We start from the raw sequence: 19,042 nt of genomic DNA, 5'->3' as shown, positions 1-19,042 counted from the left end.
ATAAAGAAAAATAAAGAGGTGCAAAAGTAACCAATAATGATAATCCAATCAATATGTATATGCCACGTATATGCCACATAACTCAATAACTTATATTTTAATAAAACAAGATCATAAAGAACAATTTCTTTACAAATTATTAACTTACAAAATTAATTTTACTTTTTAAATATATAAGTGATCAAACTGATGGACTATATAATTTTGAGATGGTAAGAAAACTAATGAAGCATAATCAAAAGTAAAATATAAAATAACTTATATGGTAATTTACCTTGTTTTCGAGAGAAAAATAAACACAAATATTTTTATCTTCTTTATATTTACTTTGCTTCAATCCTTCAATAGTTGAATAATTCCTGATAACGTATTATAAAACTAAAGCAAAATAAAACAAGAAATATAGAAGGTGAAAACAATAGAAATATAGAGACAAGATATGAGAGTATTCTTATTCTTCAAAGTATTCAAATGCATACAATATGAATCTTTATGCCTCTATTTATAGTGTAACATAGAGGCATACAAAAGGTTAGTCATAAACATGAATATAATGGGGAGGTTATGGATGTGAAATACTACAAGAATAATAGTTATAAAAGTGGATGTTATGATTATCTTCGTAATGGAGGAAAATAATGGAAATAATGGGTGAGAGTAACTTCGTGGTGTAGTGGATATCCACACTATAATATTTTATAACAGATTAAGCTTTATAAAGACGAAATTTTAATTTTAAGATTAAGTTAAAATTTTAAATAATATTTTTCAAAAAAATTGAAATCATGGAGTACATGGGAGTTTTTCCGGGCCGGACAGCAGGCAGCAGCAAAACACGCGTAATGATTTGGTAGCACATGGCTTTGGAGCGGGACCTTCTATTTTGAACTATCACTAATTTATCTTTCTTCCAATTCATAACATAATTCTATACCCACTGAGCTACAGATTCTTGCGGCCACACTACTTCTACTCCATTATCAATCTCAGATCTGTTGATACATTTGTATATATTCCATTTCGGAGCAGTTCGTTTGGGGCTATCAGTTATCAATTTTCTAGTTTGTGATTCTGGGTACTGGAGTAGAACTAGTGCTATTTATTGGAGAATTGGAAACCCTAGGTCAATGGCGGGGTCGGTACAACCAGAAGCCATACTGGAATGGCTTCAGAAGGAGATGGGGTACCAACCATTAGGGTCATACGCAGCTTCAAGCAAAGCAGCAATGCCTACTATTGATTCACTTCGCAAGATTTGCCGTGGTAATATGATACCCATTTGGAATTTCCTCTTGAATAGAGTGAAATCCGAGAAAACTGTTGAAAAAGTCCACCGGAATATTCTTGTACATGGACGTGATGATGGCAATGGAAATGTTAATGCTGTTGATTCTGGGAGGAGTAAAGGGAGGAGGAAGGAGAAGGTAGGGGTGGTTAGGGACAGTGGTTCGGGATCCTCTTCGAGTGTGGGGTTGGGTTCAGCTGAGAATAGTAGGGAATTTGCTTTGCAGGAAAGAGACTTGGCAGAGAAAGAAGTGGAAAGGCTTAGGCAGATAGTGAGACGTCAGCGGAAAGAGTTGAAGGCTAGGATGTTGGAGGTCTCAAGGGAGGAGGCTGAGCGTAAGCGCATGCTTGACGAGAGGTCTAACTACAGGTTTGTCAATTAGAATCAGCATATTGTAATATTATCTCTCATCTATTCACAACTACAAACTTTGGATTTTTCTTTATTTTGATTCTGGTGATGAGCTTATGTATAGAGAAAATCTTCCTTCAATTCTTCATCTAAAACCTGTAATGTTCAAAGGCAAATCTAGTTCTTCTAGTAGTTAACTAAACTCACTATATCCCGCTCAGACTATGTATAGATTATCCAAAAATAGAAAAAAAAGGAAATGTGTATATTACCTTGTCTATACCCACTCCAAATTCATTGACTCTAAATTTTGGGTTCACTCTGATGATATGAATGTGAGTTAACCTTGTAAGTATTACAACTGATTCACTGAAGGTGTGGATGGTGGGAATCATGGGTTGGATTATTCCTTTCATCATTTTTAAACTCGTGTATTTTCTGTCCCTAAGCAACAAGAAACTGTGTCTAGATTGGTTGGCACGGGGCCGTTGAGTATAGCTGATATTTATACTTTTAAACACAGGCATAAACAAGTAATGCTGGAGGCTTATGATCAACAGTGTGAAGAAGCTGCAAAAATATTTTCCGAGTACCATAAACGTCTAAGTTATTATATTAACCAAGCAAGGAACGTTAAGCGGTCTAGTGTTGATTCTTCTGCTGAGGTGGTTACTACTTTTCAGGCAAATGAGAAAGATGTTTATTCGACTTTTAAAGGAACCAAAAGTGTGGAGGATGTCATTCTCATTGAAACAACATGGGAAAGAAATATCAGGAAGGCATGTGAATGTCTTGCTATGCAAATGGCTGAAAAGATTCGCAACTCTTTTCCTGCTTTTGAAGGAAATGGAATCCATATGAATTCTCTGTTACAAGCTGCCAAGTTGGGTATTGACCTTGATGGTGATTTACCCGATGAAGTAAGAGATGCAATTGTTAGTTGCCTGAAAAGTCCTCCCCAGTTGCTACAGGCAATCAATGCCTATGCTCAAAAGCTGAAGACTACAATTACTCGAGAAATAGAGAAAGTTGACGTTAGAGCTGATGCAGAGATTCTAAGGTAATCTGATCTTCTTAGAAATATCTTTAAAAAATATGGTAACTTTCTCAACAACAACAACAAAAAAAATCTTTAAAAAAAATCATTTTTGGATTCCGTCTACCTTGGTTTCCATTGCTCTTTTCTCTGCTCAGTTTAATGAACAACTGAAAATTACTATAACTCATATTTTTCTATTTCCTGTTTCTTTTTGCAGTTGTTACCTGAGTTGGTAAATTTTGTTTTTATAGGAAATACATGTCTACTTCAGGAATATGACCAATAGTTTAATTGGTCAGATGTTGCCTTCGTCATATTTTAACTTATCAAAACTCAAACTAATCAGAGATAAGTATCATACCAACTATAGTTGACACAAACTAGTTAGAGTTATACTTAGTTGATCTTATGCTTATATTAGGTTCGGAGTTGTGAAGAGTCTTTTAGACTTGTATACCCGTTAGTGGTCAAGTGTAAGATTTTGAAAATATAATTTAGAGAATCCCTGGTTTGCCTTGCAAGATGAAACATTTAATGTTAGAGTGAAATGGCCGTGAGAGCAGGCTGCATACAGAAGATTCATGTAGCTGATCCCAATTATTTGGTCTTGAAGCATAGTTCCACATTGTCTTGCCTGTCTCCTGTGCGTTGGCACTCGTCTGACCTGCGTGATGCAGTGCATCGACCACTGTATTATCCGTTAATCACTCAATAATTTAGAGTTGCAATATCCAAAGTGTCATATACACCTAGCTGAAAGGTGTGGGGGACTGCTATCCCGGTGTCTTACCCCAAAATAATACAATACAAATACTTGAAAGATAGATGAAATGAAAGGGTAAACTAATTCAATTTATGTATTTTATAAAACATGTAATTTCTGACAAGGTAACCAATTTGAAAGGCATGGAGGCCTTTTGCTTCCATTTGGTAGTTCTGATATCTGCTTGAACTCAGTTTATGATATTTGTGGCATGATGATGAACATATTCATTGATGTCAATTTTTCCCTTTGAATCAGGTACAAGTACGAGAATGACAGAGTAATGGATGCTTCTTCTCCTGATGTAACATCACCTTTACACTATCAACTTTATGGCAATGGCAAAATTGGAGGTGATACGTCTTCAAAAGGGAGTCAAAATCAACTTCTTGAGAGACAGGTCTTTCTATTTCATTCCTTATACTCCCTTAGTCCCTAATTACTTTTCCACTTTTGAATCGGCACACCTATTAAGAAAGCAATTATTGACATAGTGAGTTTACCATTTTACCCCTATTAATTATGAAGTGGATGAATTAAAAACTTAAGATTTTCAAGAAGTTTTACCTTTTTCAAAGTAATTATTTGAGGGTATAATAGGTAAAAATATTTTGTCCTTTCTAGATTTGTCAAAATGGACAAGTAATTAGGGACAACAAAAAAAGGAAAAATGGACAAGTAATTAGGGACAGAGGGAGTAATAGTTTGCCACCTTCAACTAGTTGCTTTTGCAAAGTTCCTTGGGCTTTTTGTTTCTTGAAAACCTATTGGAACTCTTTGTAAACTATTGCTCCCTTCGACCTGAATTGGATCTTCAATTTGACTTGGTTATTAATTGAGTGTTTCCTGTCTATTACATTTCCTTCACAATTGTCGACTTGACATGGATGCTGTATATCGATTGTTATGCACTTGTGTTTATAGTTGTAAGACCTTTCATTTTTAAAAGGGTCTGATTTTTTTGTCCGATGCAGAAAGCACATGTTCAGCAATTCTTGGCTACTGAAGATGCATTGAATAAAGCTGCAGAAGCGAGAAAGATGAGCCAACAGCTTTTAAAGCGTCTGCAAGGAACTGATGATGCAATCTCTTCACACTCACTAGTAATTGGAGGAACATCAAAGAGTATGAGCAGCCTTAGGCAACTTGAGGTTTGGCTTTTCTCTTATAAATCTTAAAAATACTGTCTAGACTGTGGACCCCTGTGGTAAAATGGGATGCTATACCTTTCTGGATTTCTTTGGAGAACATCCTGAAGTTATGCCTGGGAAACTATTAGTTGCATTGTGATAATGTTACGAGGCTTACCGTATTTTTTTTTATTAAGTTTATAGATGTAAATATTAATCATATTGTCTTTTCGAGGTGTTATATAATTGCCTCTGTACTGATATTTGCTTCCTGCGGTATCCTCATTCACACATTTCTCTATAGAGTGACAACTATTTTTTTTGAAGAAGGTAACTTGTAGTATGAACAAAAAGAATACTCAGAAAAGCATTCCAGTAATACTTGCAACAAAATTACAGAGGGAGAGGTGACCCTACTAAGGCTTCAAAAATAATCTAAAATTCTAGGAATATCCTCTTCTTCTTGAGGATATTCATGTTTACACCAAAAAAAAAAAAAAAAAAGGACTAACAGTTCTGCAGAGAGCAACTCTTGTTTTCGAAACATCTCTGGTTCCTTTCCATCCATATAGTCCACCAAATGCAGGCTGGGACAAGCTTCCATCGTGTCCCGACTGATTCCCATCTCTATTCCAGCAAGCTAGAGCCTCTTTGATGCTCCTTGGCATAGTCCAGCTTATGCCTCTTAAATTAATGAAAATCTGCCATAACTTCATAGTCTTTCTACATTGCAGTAAGAGATGATTTATTGTCTCAATCTCACATTCACAAAAAGAGCACCTAAAGCAAATTTGACGACCTTTTATTCATAAGGTTGTCCTGGGTGAGTGTGGCATGTTTGGCTTGTAGCCAAGTGAAACATGCAACCTTGAAATGTACCTTGACTTTCCAGATTATCTTCCAGGGCCAGCCACCACTCTGAGAGATGGGAGTTAAATCTTTGTATTGTTCCAGAATATTGAGTAGTTCAGCCACTTTGTTAATTTCCCAGTTGTTCAAGTGTTGTCTCCTGAGATCCCACCCTTGATTGTCTCTCATTTCTCTGATTGTGGATACCTTTTGAAGGCTCAGGTTGAACAAATCAGGATACTTGTTCTTCAAAGTTTCCTGTCCAACCCACACATCTTCCCAAAGTAGTGTTTTTCCCCCATTTCCCACCTTGATTTTACAGTTGTTTGCAAACTTGATCCACTGACCTCCATACTCCAGTCCCATAAGGTTGTGTGGGCATGTAGGTAGTCTATTTGTTCTCCATTCCAAACCTAGCCTTGATTGTATAGAGTGACAACTATTCTGACCCTTACTACACACACTATGCTTGTGTAAAACTACTAGTTTACTGTAGTTGCTACTTGTATGTTGCTGGTTAAATGTTAGTCTTTTAAGCACTAAATATGAGACTGAGAGTGTCGTGGAGTAGACAACTTACCAGAGAAATGATTTAGATCATTTCATTTTGATGATCTTTAAGGAAAGAAGATCCAGGTAACATTTATTTTAGCTTATTGTTAGAACTGAGAAGTTTTGTGAAATCTTTTACCAAGTTTATTTGTAATAAACTCATGGCAAATGTATCTTCTCTTCCAAGAGAATGTATGTAGCTAACTTTTACACTTCGAAGGAGGTGAGGTAATAGACTTGTAAGGTAGATAGAAAATGGAGAAAATAAATGTTAGATAAATACTTGTCTCTCATCAGTTGTGCCAGAGTTCTCAAAGTGATTTATAATATCTTGGGCTACTCCACCCATAGCCTTAAGGTTTCGGGTTGGATGCTCAGATTCTTTCGCATTGTATCAGAGCTAAACTTGGTGAACCGCATGCACAAACACATTCTCTCTTCATGTTCTATTGCTCTGAGCTTCTCTCTCTCAACTCAGCCTATGGAGTTGCTTTGAGCTTCTCTTTCTCAATTTAGACCATTGAGCCAGAAGCTTTGATCCAAGTCAGCCTTAGCTTGTTGAACCTACTCTCATCTTAGCTTCAGGCCCACTCTTAAAACTGTTGAGCTTGATATCTCTTTCTACCATCCACTCTTTAAACTTCTAAGAAAAAAGCAGTTCTTCAATCCATCAGTTCATGTGTAAATCTAAAAGCCCTGTCACATGTGTGCGAGGATGTTAAAGAAGTACTTGCTCTTCATCGACTGAGTAAGGGTTTTCAAAGGTGTTTATGATGTCTTGGGCTACTCTATCCATAACCTTAAGGTTTTGGGTTGGTCAGATTCTTTCACATCTTGGTTTAGATTATGTCTTAGTGTAGGATGAAATTTTTCATTCTAACTTATCCACGATATTCTTCCCTTTTTCTTTGAAAAGCTTGTCGAAGAGGTTTTGGATTTGTTGAAGACATAAAAGTGTGCTCTCTCTAATAGCTTAAGCTTTTAAATGAGATGGTCACAAACTTCGACATGGTATTAGAGCAGACATAAGTCTTGGGTTTGAGTCTCATCCCCACCCATTATCAAAAAAGAATTTATACTTGCCCATAAAAAGAATCAGAGCCGCACTTGAAGGAGTGTATTAAAGACATAAATAAGTAAAAGTGTGCTCTTTCTAATAGCTTACTCTTTTAGATGAGGTCACAAACTTTACAAGGTTGAATCTATCTTTTGTTTTTTTATAAGGTAGGTAAGTTTAGGAAATTTATTTTTGGAGGAACAGTATCCTAGAAGGTGTGTGTTGATATTCAGCCTACTGGTGCTGTTCAATTAAAGGACCAAGGAGGATCCTATCCTAAAGGAGAAGGAGGAGGAGTAGGAGCTAGCTTTAGGGGCGGAATCGAATGATTACGAGATAAACAATGAGACAAAGGAGAGCACTTAGACAATTCACTTTGAGTACAGGAAAGTCTGCTGGTAGGAATTCCTCAGCAAGAAATGCTGCTTTACATTGATAAGACACTGTACTTTTGTTCTCAGCATAGGAATAACCGAAAAATAATGTTTTGTGACTTCTCCCCATCTACCTAAGACCTGATTGGTGGGAGTAAGCAGGCACTCTGTGAAATTGTAGTCTGGCAAGCTGGTCCTGACACCACCATAAAAAAACATTGTGTACTTTCCTTTCGTTTGTGTACTTGTGTAGTGCTTTCTCTTGGTAGTTTCAAATATGCTGGTCTCATGTGTGATCGTATAATCTTCTCTTAGCTCAATTACCTGTACTACCTATTTATTGATTTTGTACGTGTGGGATGTCCTAGCAATTTTCTTCTACTTTTTGTAGTTGGAGGTCTGGACAAAGGAAAGAGAAGCAGCTGGACTAAAAGCTAGTGTGAACACACTGATGTCTGAAATACAACGTTTAAATAAATTGTGCGCGGAGAGAAAAGAAGCTGAAGATTCTTTGAGAAAGAAATGGAAGAAGATTGAAGAGTTTGATGCTCGCAGATCAGAGCTGGAATCCATTTATAGTGCCTTACTAAAGGCAAGCATGGTATGACTGAAATTATGTGTGTCTATGTGGTGCAATGTGTTGTTATACAAGTCTTCTCTTTTTAATTATTTTTTTTTGGGTGGGTGGGGTGGGGGATGTCATGATGTTGTGGTTTGAAGATCTATTTTGTTTTTTTTTTCTCTAAGGAATAATGTATGGCCTTTTGAAAGTATAAATAAACCTACACTAGGGACTTCCTTTTTGGTCATGATACACCAATTTTCAAACTTACCTAAAGAGTTCATTGGAACTACTAACTTGAATGGCTGTTTGACTTGAGCTCTTTGATCACTAAACCAGATAGTCATTCTAATGGGACTCCTTCATCATGTTTGAGTTTACTATATGGTTTTGTGTTGCCTTAGACATAGTCTAAATACTTTTTGTTGGAAACTAAAAGTGAAATTTCTCAGGGCTCACAATTATGTTGATCAATTGCGAAGATGATCTTTATCTATTACTCTCTCAACGGTCAATTCTATTCTATATGACAACATTTGTCTGGTCACATAGTCTGAGATGTTTATTTGACTTATATTTTTATATTATATATAGAGAAAAAAAACTAAAGTAATGGTTGAAAAGCTAAATGAATAGTATAATCGTTTTGAATTCTTATAAAGTTGTATACATTATGTTACCTTCCTCAAAAAATGTAAATTTTGTATAGATATGGAATTGTGTAAATATTCTGGGACATCCCTAAAATGGTAAGAAAGTCATAAATATTGAAGCGAAGGGACCATATGCTGAAGTTATTGGCATAATTAATTTGGCTTCAACAGCCCAACCTAGTTGTAATGTACTCGTTCTGTCCCATTTGTGTGAGAAATGAGTGAAGATAGGTAGAAGACATGTGACAAGTCTTTCATTTAAGACTCTTAAGTTCTCTTTCATCTAAGACTGTTATAGATATGTATAAAGGTGCAGTACAAAAATGTCGTGCATGTTAGAACACCGAAGTTTTGACATATGCGTTGTTTGACCTAGTTTGAAAGGCTTATGGATTATTTATTGGTCACTATTTGGTTAAACAAAATGGGGTGGAAGGAGTAGGTTTCTTAGTTGCGCGGACTCTTCACTTTTGATGTTGCACCCGTCTCGGATTCTCCAAAAATACACTACTTTTGGCGAATCCGACACGCACCCGTTGGCACTTTTGAAGAGTCCGAGCAACATAGGTAGGTTTACATCGATGTGATACTTGATATATGTGCATCCCAATATATGTACATCTCACTGAAAATATTCCAGTTTGTTAACAAATTAGCCGTTCCACTGATATATTTATGCTTTTAAGCTGGAGAATATGGTAAACATATTGATTGTTTACAACTACAATGACAACAACTATGCCTGAATCCTGAACTACTTAGGGAAAATTTATTGATTGTTTGATTACATAAATTTTTCCCGTCACTATGTAGGATGCTGCAGCATTTTGGAGTCAGCAGCCATTAGCTGCAAAGGAGTATTCATCGAGTACTATAATTCCTGCTTGTACTGTTCTTGTAGATTTATCACACAGTGCAAAAGATCTTATTGAGCAAGAAGTTTCAGCATTTTATCAAACTCCTGATAATACACTTTACATGCTTCCATCAACACCCCAGGTTTGTAGATTTTCATTTTTCGTTATTCTATAAATCTAAAAAGTGTGTTTTTGGTTCAGCGAGAAGAAATTTAAAAGAGTTGTTTACACTGCTAGGTTTAAGGAACATTTGTGAAAACAGTTTTACTGTATGTTTAGAATCTCTCGCTACGCTGATTACTAATTATTTACTTCTAACTGTTTCTTTTTAATATTTATGCTTTGGAGACAAGGTGCAAATCAAGAATGAAGAAATTATCAAAGTAACCAAGCTCAAGCTGGTTCCCCACTTTGAATTTGGGGGTGCATGTTAGAGTATCAAGAGAATATGCATTTAATTATATAGAATATTCTATAAGATATCTTAAGATATTCTATAGTTAAATATAGAGTATTTTCGTACCTTATTAGTATAGGGATCAATTAGCTTCCATATTATACATAGCCGAAGACTCTTATATTAGGAGCACCTCTCATACATTTTTAATTAAGTCAATGAGAGACTTTTCTATTTTAACAAGAGGTATCAATAAAGAAAGGTAGATCTTTGTCATAAATTGATGTGAGTGCTAAACTGCAAATTAAACTTGATATAATGGTCTCCCTTTGATTCTTTACCTTAAATTCTAGACCACAATTAGCTACTCCTGTTTGGACAAAGTAAACTATGTGGAGTAAAATCATGTTAATCAAGGTTAAAAACTACTATCTTTTTAGTTGAGATCACACGATGTAGCTTGAAGTTTTTCCAAAGCTAATTATCTCACTAAAGTTTTAATTTCTTAAACAATTTTTTTTACAATTAACGTGCCAGTTTATCAACTGTAATTATCCTCTAGTAATGTGCATAGTTAATAGGTGATTAGGTACACACCATAGCGTCTTAACTCATGAAATAAAGCACTACTTAAGTGAGGCGGAGCTCAAAACCTGGCTTAAACTGAATTACACGGTTTAAGTGCTTTCCAAATAAGCTTTTATCAATTCTATGAGGGGACCTTTTCCATTTTCTCACCATTTGCCTTGATATATATTCGTTGCGACATATATCTCATCGTGAGAACTCCTACCATGAGCAATTATCAAAATATTTATTAGTAAAAGGGACATCCTACATGAGGTGATGGTATATACATACAGAAAAAATGTGTATAGATTCATATGTGGATATATGTTTTTTCTTCTTTCTTTTCTGATAAGTTGTATATATATAAATGTATGTCTGTGTCTGTACATATAAGCGTCTGGGTTTTGTTGAGGAAAGAATGTATTCACCTGGCAATAACTGAGTTTATTGGTCACCTCCCTGCCAAACACACAAGAAGTGAAGGATTTTTTTATTTGTTTATCTATATTTTGTCTGGATGTTTAACATAAGCCAAAAGATGAAAGACAGAGATGGTGGGCTTACCTAAAGCGATAATTTAAAATATGAACGAAATGGCTACAATATCACAGTTGCTATTCTGTTTTATATTATCATCTTTAACCTATTGCAGTTTTCATTTGTGTTATCTCCTCTTCTGGACTCATGGTGCCTTGTTTCATGCTAATAGGCACTATTGGAATCTATGGGTGTCAGTGGATCTACTGGACCAGAAGCTGTTGCTGCTGCTGAAAAGAATGCTGCTATATTGACGGCTAGGGCTGGCGCAAGAGATCCGTCTGCAATTCCATCTATATGCCGTATTTCTGCTGCTCTACAATATCCTGCAGGTGAGAAAAAAAATATTCTTCTTCATTTCAATGACTTATTATTCACTTGAATCAGGTGCTATTGTTAAAATGCAAAAGTGAACTTGTTTAAGAATACGTATTTTTTTAGCTTAAATGTTACTCCCTCTGTCCGTAATTACTTGTCCACTTTTCCTTTTATAGTTGTCCCTAATTACTTGTCCATTTTGACAAATCAAGGAAGGACAATTTTTTTTTACCTATTATACCCTCAATTAATTACTTTGTTAAAGGTAGAACTTTTTGAAAATCTTAAGTTTTTAATTGATCTACTTCATAATGAATAGGGGTAAAATGGTAAACTCACTATGCTAATAATTGTCTTCTTAATAGGTGTGTCAATTCAAAAGTGGGCAAGTAATTAGGGATAGAGGGAGTATTTATATGGACCTGGAATTTAAATTATTTGCCAGGACACCTTAGCCACCATAGCTCTTTTAGTTTGACCAGAATATGACCCTTGAGCCACAATAAAAGCCAAGAAGAGATGTTGAGACAAATTTGATCTATAATTCATCTAGATTTGCTGGAAAATTGTTGATTGCGCTCATGTTTGCCTGCTGATAGAGTGCCTACTGAGTTGAAGTGGCACCATGTCATGTTGCTATCTGAATAATGATTAACGTTGACATAAGTTTGATGGGTTAGATGGACATGAAGAAACTATTTGTAGAAGAGAGAATAGGGATGTACCAGGGAGAGAGGAGCATCTGTCTCTTTTGGTTGTCAGGGAATTGAACTCTCTCTCTTTATTTTTTTTAAGTTAGGCTTAAGAATGAAGATTGACTAGTGCCAGAGTGTGTATAAAAAGAAAATATGTTTCCTTTCTTTACCAAGAAAAAAAAATACGTTTCCTTATAGGTTATCCAATTTGAGAGGAATTAAAATACCTACTATAAAAATAGTTTCTTTTAGCTGTACTGAGTCAAAATCTGGAAGAATAGCTTATTCTTCAGTGATGAGATGCAATGAATATGTACTTATTACGCATAATTTGGATATCCTTAACTTGAAATGACAAAAATGGTCACTTACGTTTGAAGATAGGTTCAAAGTAGTCAGTTAAGTATGCACAAAACAATTTTGGTCCTCTAAGTTCTCCAAAAGTTATCACTTTTAATATCCGTAAAAAAATTAACAAACTTTGTCTGTTAGATTTGACGGGAACTATGAGAAAAGGAAAGCAGTGCGAACTCACATTTAGAGGTACAATTTTGTAGTTTCTACTACCTTGATATATTTCTAGAGTCTGATGCAATATTTTGAGGTGCAATTCTACTATTTTTTAAAAATATTTTTTGTGTCTAGTGCGAATTTTTGTGTTGCATATTTTAAGATTTGATGGAACTTTCTTGTTGTTTATGATTACATATTTTCCTCACTGTTTTCGTCAAATCTAACAAAACATAAATGGTTAAATATTTGACGAAGACTAAAAGTGTTACTTTTGGACAAACTAAAAGGACCATAATTGTTCAGTGATTCTTAGAGGACTATTTTAAACCTACCACTAAACATACATGTCCATTTTTGTCATTCTCTCCTAAACTCAAATCGTGAATGGATACAAGTTTAGACCTTTGAATTTCCCCACAAATTATGGAAGTTTTAGCAGAAATATTTTATTTGATAACTGTGGTGTCCAGGCCAAACTTGTGTGTACCTTGACTAATTACAGGTTCGAGCTACCTCCCACCAACACAACTATTGGGTGATTCTATCCATTAAGACTTAAGATTGGTGGGAAAACATTACCTAGTATTTTTGCCTCCGCAGGGAACTTGAAACTTCATGGTTCTCAAACCATTTCATTGACCATTATCAAAAATGGAAAAAACATTAAGATTCCATTTCAACTTGTGATATTGCTCGTCGCCATGAACAAATAAGACTTAAAAAAAGTGTCTAAACCAAAACCTACCAAACAAAAAGAAAGAAAAAGTTTCAGAAAGTCAATTATATTCTTTTCTTTCTCAATTGCCAAATAGTACATATGAAGTCATTCATGTCCTTTTAAAACCCTTTTCAAAACATGCATTTAAAAAGTACACTCATGGGCTTACCTTTCAAATCTGAACTCAATGTAATAGGAAAAACTCATGTAAAACCTTTATAAACCCGACTTTTATAAAAAAAATAGGGCTCATGTGATACAAATCATGAACAAGGGTTTAGAATTCGATATGCATAATAGTAATCGAAATTTCAATGATAAGGAAGTTGGAACTCAAAATACAAAACACAACCGAAGTTAGATTTCAAGAACTGTGGGTAGAACCATAAACATAACCTTTTAATGATTGAATTTAGATGTAGGATTTGAGGACGAACTTAGCCCATCACTATGAGTAGCCTTACATACCTCGAAGAATAAAGTTCTTGCCGAAACTGGAAGAACACTTGAAAACCCTAGCTTTCTCCTCTTGGATTCTTGTTGTAAGACTTGGAAGTGTTAATGAGAGTAATAGGGTTGATTAATATTATTTAGAACCTTATATAGGTGTAAAAAGTGGGGTTTAGGCTTAGAAGGAGTGGGAATAGACTGAACTACCCCTCTTAAAAAGTTGTTGAAACCTTCCACGGGGCCATCTACAGTTCGTGGTTTGATCTATGGATCGTAAATCCCATCTGTGGAATTCATATTGAAATTTTAAGGCTTAGAAGTTCATTCTACGGGCCCAAACTATGACCCATAGACGGGTCTGTAAGAATTAAATCCAAAATTTTGACTCCCAGTACTTTTTCCACGAGTGAACAGTACGGATCGTAGAAACTTCTACGGCACATAGAAGTGATTCGTAGGTCACTTACTCAGAAAATTCTATTGTGGTAGTCTTTGGTAAAACGATCATAATTTTTTACTCCAAACACGAAATGAGGCACACTTGGTGGCGTTGAAAGACGACTCATAGACCTTTCATTTGATATCATGGGCCACCTAATTCATTATGTGCTGAGAGATATGATCATTACTTTCTACTCAACTTTGTATTAGGGGATTCTAGTGACCTTAATTCATATCCAAATCCATTCCACACTAAAGAATTGACCTTAACACCTAAGAACAATTTAAGAATCACTCGATACGACCTTCTATGCAAATGAAGAATGGTTAGGGCCTTTGCTTAGAAAGTTTGGGGTGTCGCAAAAAATTATGTAAACTCAAGAAGAGAAAAAAATTGGTGTTTGATCGAGTAAAGAGAGTAAGAAAGTTTGTAGCCAGAAAGAGCGAAGGCATGCGAAGAGAGAGAGAAAAGCGACAATGATTATTTTAAAACGTATTAAATAAGTTTGAGTGTTGTTGAGGCTCTCCTACAGATTTGATTTGTTCATATCTTTTCAAATTCATTAAGAGTTTTATTAACAAAAGAACATATGGATTTGATGGGTTGAATCTGAATGATTAAGATTCAAACCTAAAAACCAAACACACTTAATGGGCTGAAGAATGATTAAGATTCAGAGTTTCAGACCTCCATTAAGTGCAAAAAATGAGGCGTTAATGTTTTCCTTTTCACTCACCTTAGATTTTAGAAGCTAACTGTGCCCCCCTTCTCCCAAGTCCACCTGACCAAAAGGCCCCAACCGAGTTATTCCCCAGCAGTTCTCATTTCCTTCTTTTCCCTAATGTTTTGTCTTCCTCACTTCTTGTATCTGAAGTTCTGAACTGACTTCCCCCATTTTCTCTTTCTGGTGCGTGCACTTGACACTAATGACTTGTAGAGTATAGAGGGGCAACAGAGAGGCGCTACTTTGCTTCCTTGCTTTTTATAAGTATATAATAGATCATAATGTACATATCTTGCTTTTATGAGTCAGAGAGTGGAAAAAGGAGGGTTACGGAGAGGCACTACTTTGCTTCCTTGCTTTATTAGTATATGATAGATCATAATGTACATGTCTTGCTTTTCTGAGTCGGTGAGTGGAAAAAGGAGAAGAGCGGCTGGAAGCACAGACAATCATTTTCTATTGATCTCTCAGGAAGTAGTGGAGAACAAATCGCCTTATGAATTCTAATTGTTGAAGGCCGAAGATATAGGGGATCAATCAAGAAGCTTATTGATTTTGTTGAAGGAAACTAACACGATTAGCTTAGGAAGTAAAGAATTCAATCATTTATTCTGTCATAACTCTCTGTAAAGCAAAATATGCATTCGGGATCTTGTGGAGGCATTAAATCAGTAGCGGATAGCATAGGCATTATTGACTTGTTCAGGTGAATACAACCTCTTTTCTTGTTTCCAGTTCTTGGCATTTTGGTCACAGGTTCAAGCCCCACACATGCAAAGCAAAGCCCAGTATTTAAGTGGAGAAGGGTAGAGGGGCGGGTCCATTATCCAACCGTGTTTAGAAGGCTGTGATTGGTCCAAAGGATGGGTCACAGGCAGATTTATCGGTTATCAAAAAAAATAAAGTTAATCTAGTTGATTTGTGTTTAAATCTAAGTGTAGCATAAGGTGGTGTTATGCTGTCTGCTGACTTGTCTGGTTTGGTCAGAAAAGCTATGGGCCAATAGTCTCTGGTGCAGCTAGCAGGCTTGGGACTTTAAGATGGATATAGTTTCAATTATAGTTGCCTAATTGGACCAAGGGCCATCTGAGTGTTAGAAACAGTGAGGCAAAATTTGACTTGATCGGATTTCCAGACATCTGAGCTTCTATCAATACCCTTAAAAACCATTTGAGACAATACGGCAGTATAATCATCAAGTAGAACATGAGAGACCAAGAAGGATGATAATGTGCAAAGCTTAAACAATTAAGGCGATAGGAATCACCTTAAGCTCATTTAGGTTTATGGTGTGTTTGTGATTATTATGTCCCATAAAAGAATCACAAGAGAATGACTTAAATCACGATTTATCAATCTAACTAAGCCCTATATGAATGAGTCTTTAGATGGATCTAAGTTTGGCATTTCAGTATGCCTTTTTTTTTAACCCATTTACTGGATTGAACTCCTTGCCCTCAAGTTTATGAAATAAGTTGCATAAATACTTGAGCTCATTATTAGTTCGTTATGTTGTTTTTGTAATATGTATGAGCTCTGTTAGACACAATGGCTTTTATTGAATTTTAAATATTCATACCATGACTTTCTTGGATTTTATTGGCTCAAACATTCACTATTTTTGAGCTTGGGTTTGCATTCCTCGCTATCACACCTTTTACCTGTACTGATGATTGTACATCTTGCTTTTGTCCTTTTAACTTGTGTATTTAGGTTTGGATGTCTCTGATGCTGGCTTAGCAGCAGTTTTAGAATCTTTGGGATTTTGTATGAAATTTCGTGGTTCTGAAGCTTCCATATTGGAAGACTTGGAAAAGGCAATCAACTTGGTTCACACACGGCGAGATCTTGTTGAAAGTGGTCGTGCATTATTAGATCATGCTAACAAGGCACAAAATGAGTATGAAAGGTGCGACAAATGTCACTTATCAATTTTTCTTTTTTTTCCCCGGGTCAGATCCTTGCTTATTTGCAATGCACAAGTCTTTCTATTTCTTAATTCAAACCAAAAACTGGGGTGCCTTAACAAAATTAGATTGGAGTCTAGTGCCTTTGTTGGACATTAGACTGAACCAATATAGAATGGTTGGTTTTATTGTTTGTGCTTTGTAGGACAACAAACTACTGCTTAAATCTGGCAGCTGAGCAAGAGAAGACAGCTACAGAGAATTGGCTACAGGAACTGGATGTAGCTATTGGTAATGCTAAACACTGCCTTGACGAGGAATGCAAGTATGCTCGGGGCCTGGTGAGTAATTTTTGTCGCTGATTATTTGTTCACTAGTTTGTTCAAGGTAATATCTTACTTAGAAATGGATAAAATAATGGAATTACACATTTCTTTATATGCTGTCAATCATCCATCTGGACACAGATGTGGGAGTGTCCAAAACGAAGGTAGAACACGCCACAAAAGACTATTTTTTACTTGATATAAGTTTATATTGTAAATTGTTTTCTTTGATATTTATCATTTCATGTCTTCCAAATGACATCTTTCATATCTTCTGATTAACCTCCTTGGGTGATGTTAAGTCGTTGGTTATGGGGGGAATGGGTATGCTTATCTGGTCTTGAGCAGTCCTTGCCTCATGAGCTAGCTTTTGGAATTAGGCCCAAGGATCATGTGAATTTTAACATCTTTCTGCACAACTGCATGAACGGAAAGTACTTTATGTCAGTTGCCAAGAACCCATTTCTGGGAAAAAATTAGAGTTATCCTAATTGATCCAAAGATTTTGTTTCTGAATTTATTTGGTGTTAGAAGGATATTTTAGTTCTGTTATGCCCAAAAAGGGGAAAGCAAAAAAATGGGTCTTTATAAAAAGAGAAACAAACATTCAAGCTCTGTAACTAGGATATCTTGGTGATGCTATTATGTTCGTTTTCTTTTTTTACTTTCTCACATACTCTTCTTTGCTCTGTTCTGAAAAGTTCCTGCTTATGCAAATGTGATATTGTGGCATCTTTACAGGTAGATGAATGGTGGGAACAACCAGCATCAACTGTAGTTGACTGGGTTACTGTTGATGGACAAAATGTTGCTGCATGGTGGAATGATGTAAAACAGCTTATGGCATTTCATGATCAACAACTTCGTTGAATCATCTCTTTGGCCGCTGTTACATAATGTCTGTAAATTTTCCTTTTTCCGCTTGCTAGTTCCTTGCAACTTCATGTGGCTTTTGGTTTTCTCGAGGCTGGTATCATCTAGAAACAGCAGAGCAAAGCAGGTCACTGCAAATCTAGGCAGCATCTGTTGCAATTTGATCTTCACCCTAGACCTAGGACTGTAAGAAAAATTCAGTTAATATGGGGGGACTGTCTTCCTCTTACATAGTTTCAAGGCTGAAAATGTAGGTCGAGTACAATATGTTGTTGCAGATGTTCTTTCCGTCATTTTTTGTTGAAGGAGAAAGGAGAGAATAGCATACATATGATATAATCTCAAGAATAGATGTAAAGTGGTCTGCACTTCACACTATTTGAGCCTCTCTATACTGCTTGTGTAACGCCTTTAATGTTATAGATTAGATCCCATATATGAGCTATTACATAGTACAGCGAGTATTTTCACTTTATTTGAAATTTGTGAAGTTGTTAGTTTTGAGGGTAGACGTGCTGCAGAGCTAACCCTTGTTCTCTAGAAGTTCAAAACATTTCAGTACGTCAAAAGATTATGAACCTACTTAATTAGCTATACATTCTGCCTCATAGAATGAAGTTTTATGTTACTTACGAGTTAACACAAATGGGCACAATTTGATGCTATTCATTCTATTTGTTGGAGATGATGTTCAAAGGTCTTAGTGAGGAACTACGAGAGGTTGACTATAATTGGTATTAAAAGAGATACAAAGGTATGTCGAAGAAGAATTGAGAGAGGTGATTAGACAGAACATGTGACACATATACGACATATCAAGGACATGACCCTAGATAGAAAGATAGGAAGGCCGAGGATTAGAGTAGAAAGTTAGTAGATAGTCAAACATTGTCTAGTTTCCTTCACATTATTGTTATTATTACTCTCTTACTATCTTTTTTGTCGATTTTTGTATTACTTGTATTTTCTTTGCTTTAGTTATCATATTGTTTGTTATTGCCATTGTATTTACTTTATGCATTTACTTTTTTATATGCTTTACTTGAGGATCTATTGACAATAATCTTTCTATCATTATAAGGTAGAGATAAAATTGTGTA

At 35.6% G+C, this 19,042-nt stretch overlaps 1 protein-coding gene across 1 annotated transcript; it reads left to right on the top strand.

The window, feature by feature from the left end:
• Positions 1 to 770: 770 nt before the first annotated feature.
• Positions 771 to 18,336, top strand: LOC125836819 (AUGMIN subunit 5). The gene is made up of 10 exons (XM_049515980.1): positions 771 to 1,654; positions 2,160 to 2,696; positions 3,697 to 3,838; positions 4,413 to 4,589; positions 7,792 to 8,001; positions 9,429 to 9,614; positions 11,149 to 11,308; positions 16,550 to 16,745; positions 16,949 to 17,084; positions 17,811 to 18,336. The coding sequence occupies exons 1-10, from the start codon at positions 1,128 to 1,130 to the stop codon at positions 17,937 to 17,939; spliced, it is 2,400 nt and encodes a 799-aa protein (XP_049371937.1). The 5' UTR covers positions 771 to 1,127; the 3' UTR covers positions 17,940 to 18,336.
• The last annotated feature ends 706 nt before the right edge of the window (positions 18,337 to 19,042 follow it).

This window comes from Solanum verrucosum, unplaced genomic scaffold (genome assembly GCF_900185275.1).
Source record: "Solanum verrucosum unplaced genomic scaffold, falcon-dt-bn FXZP01000129.1, whole genome shotgun sequence".
NCBI lineage: Eukaryota > Viridiplantae > Streptophyta > Magnoliopsida > Solanales > Solanaceae > Solanum > Solanum verrucosum.
This window is presented reverse-complemented; position numbering and strand designations above follow the sequence as displayed.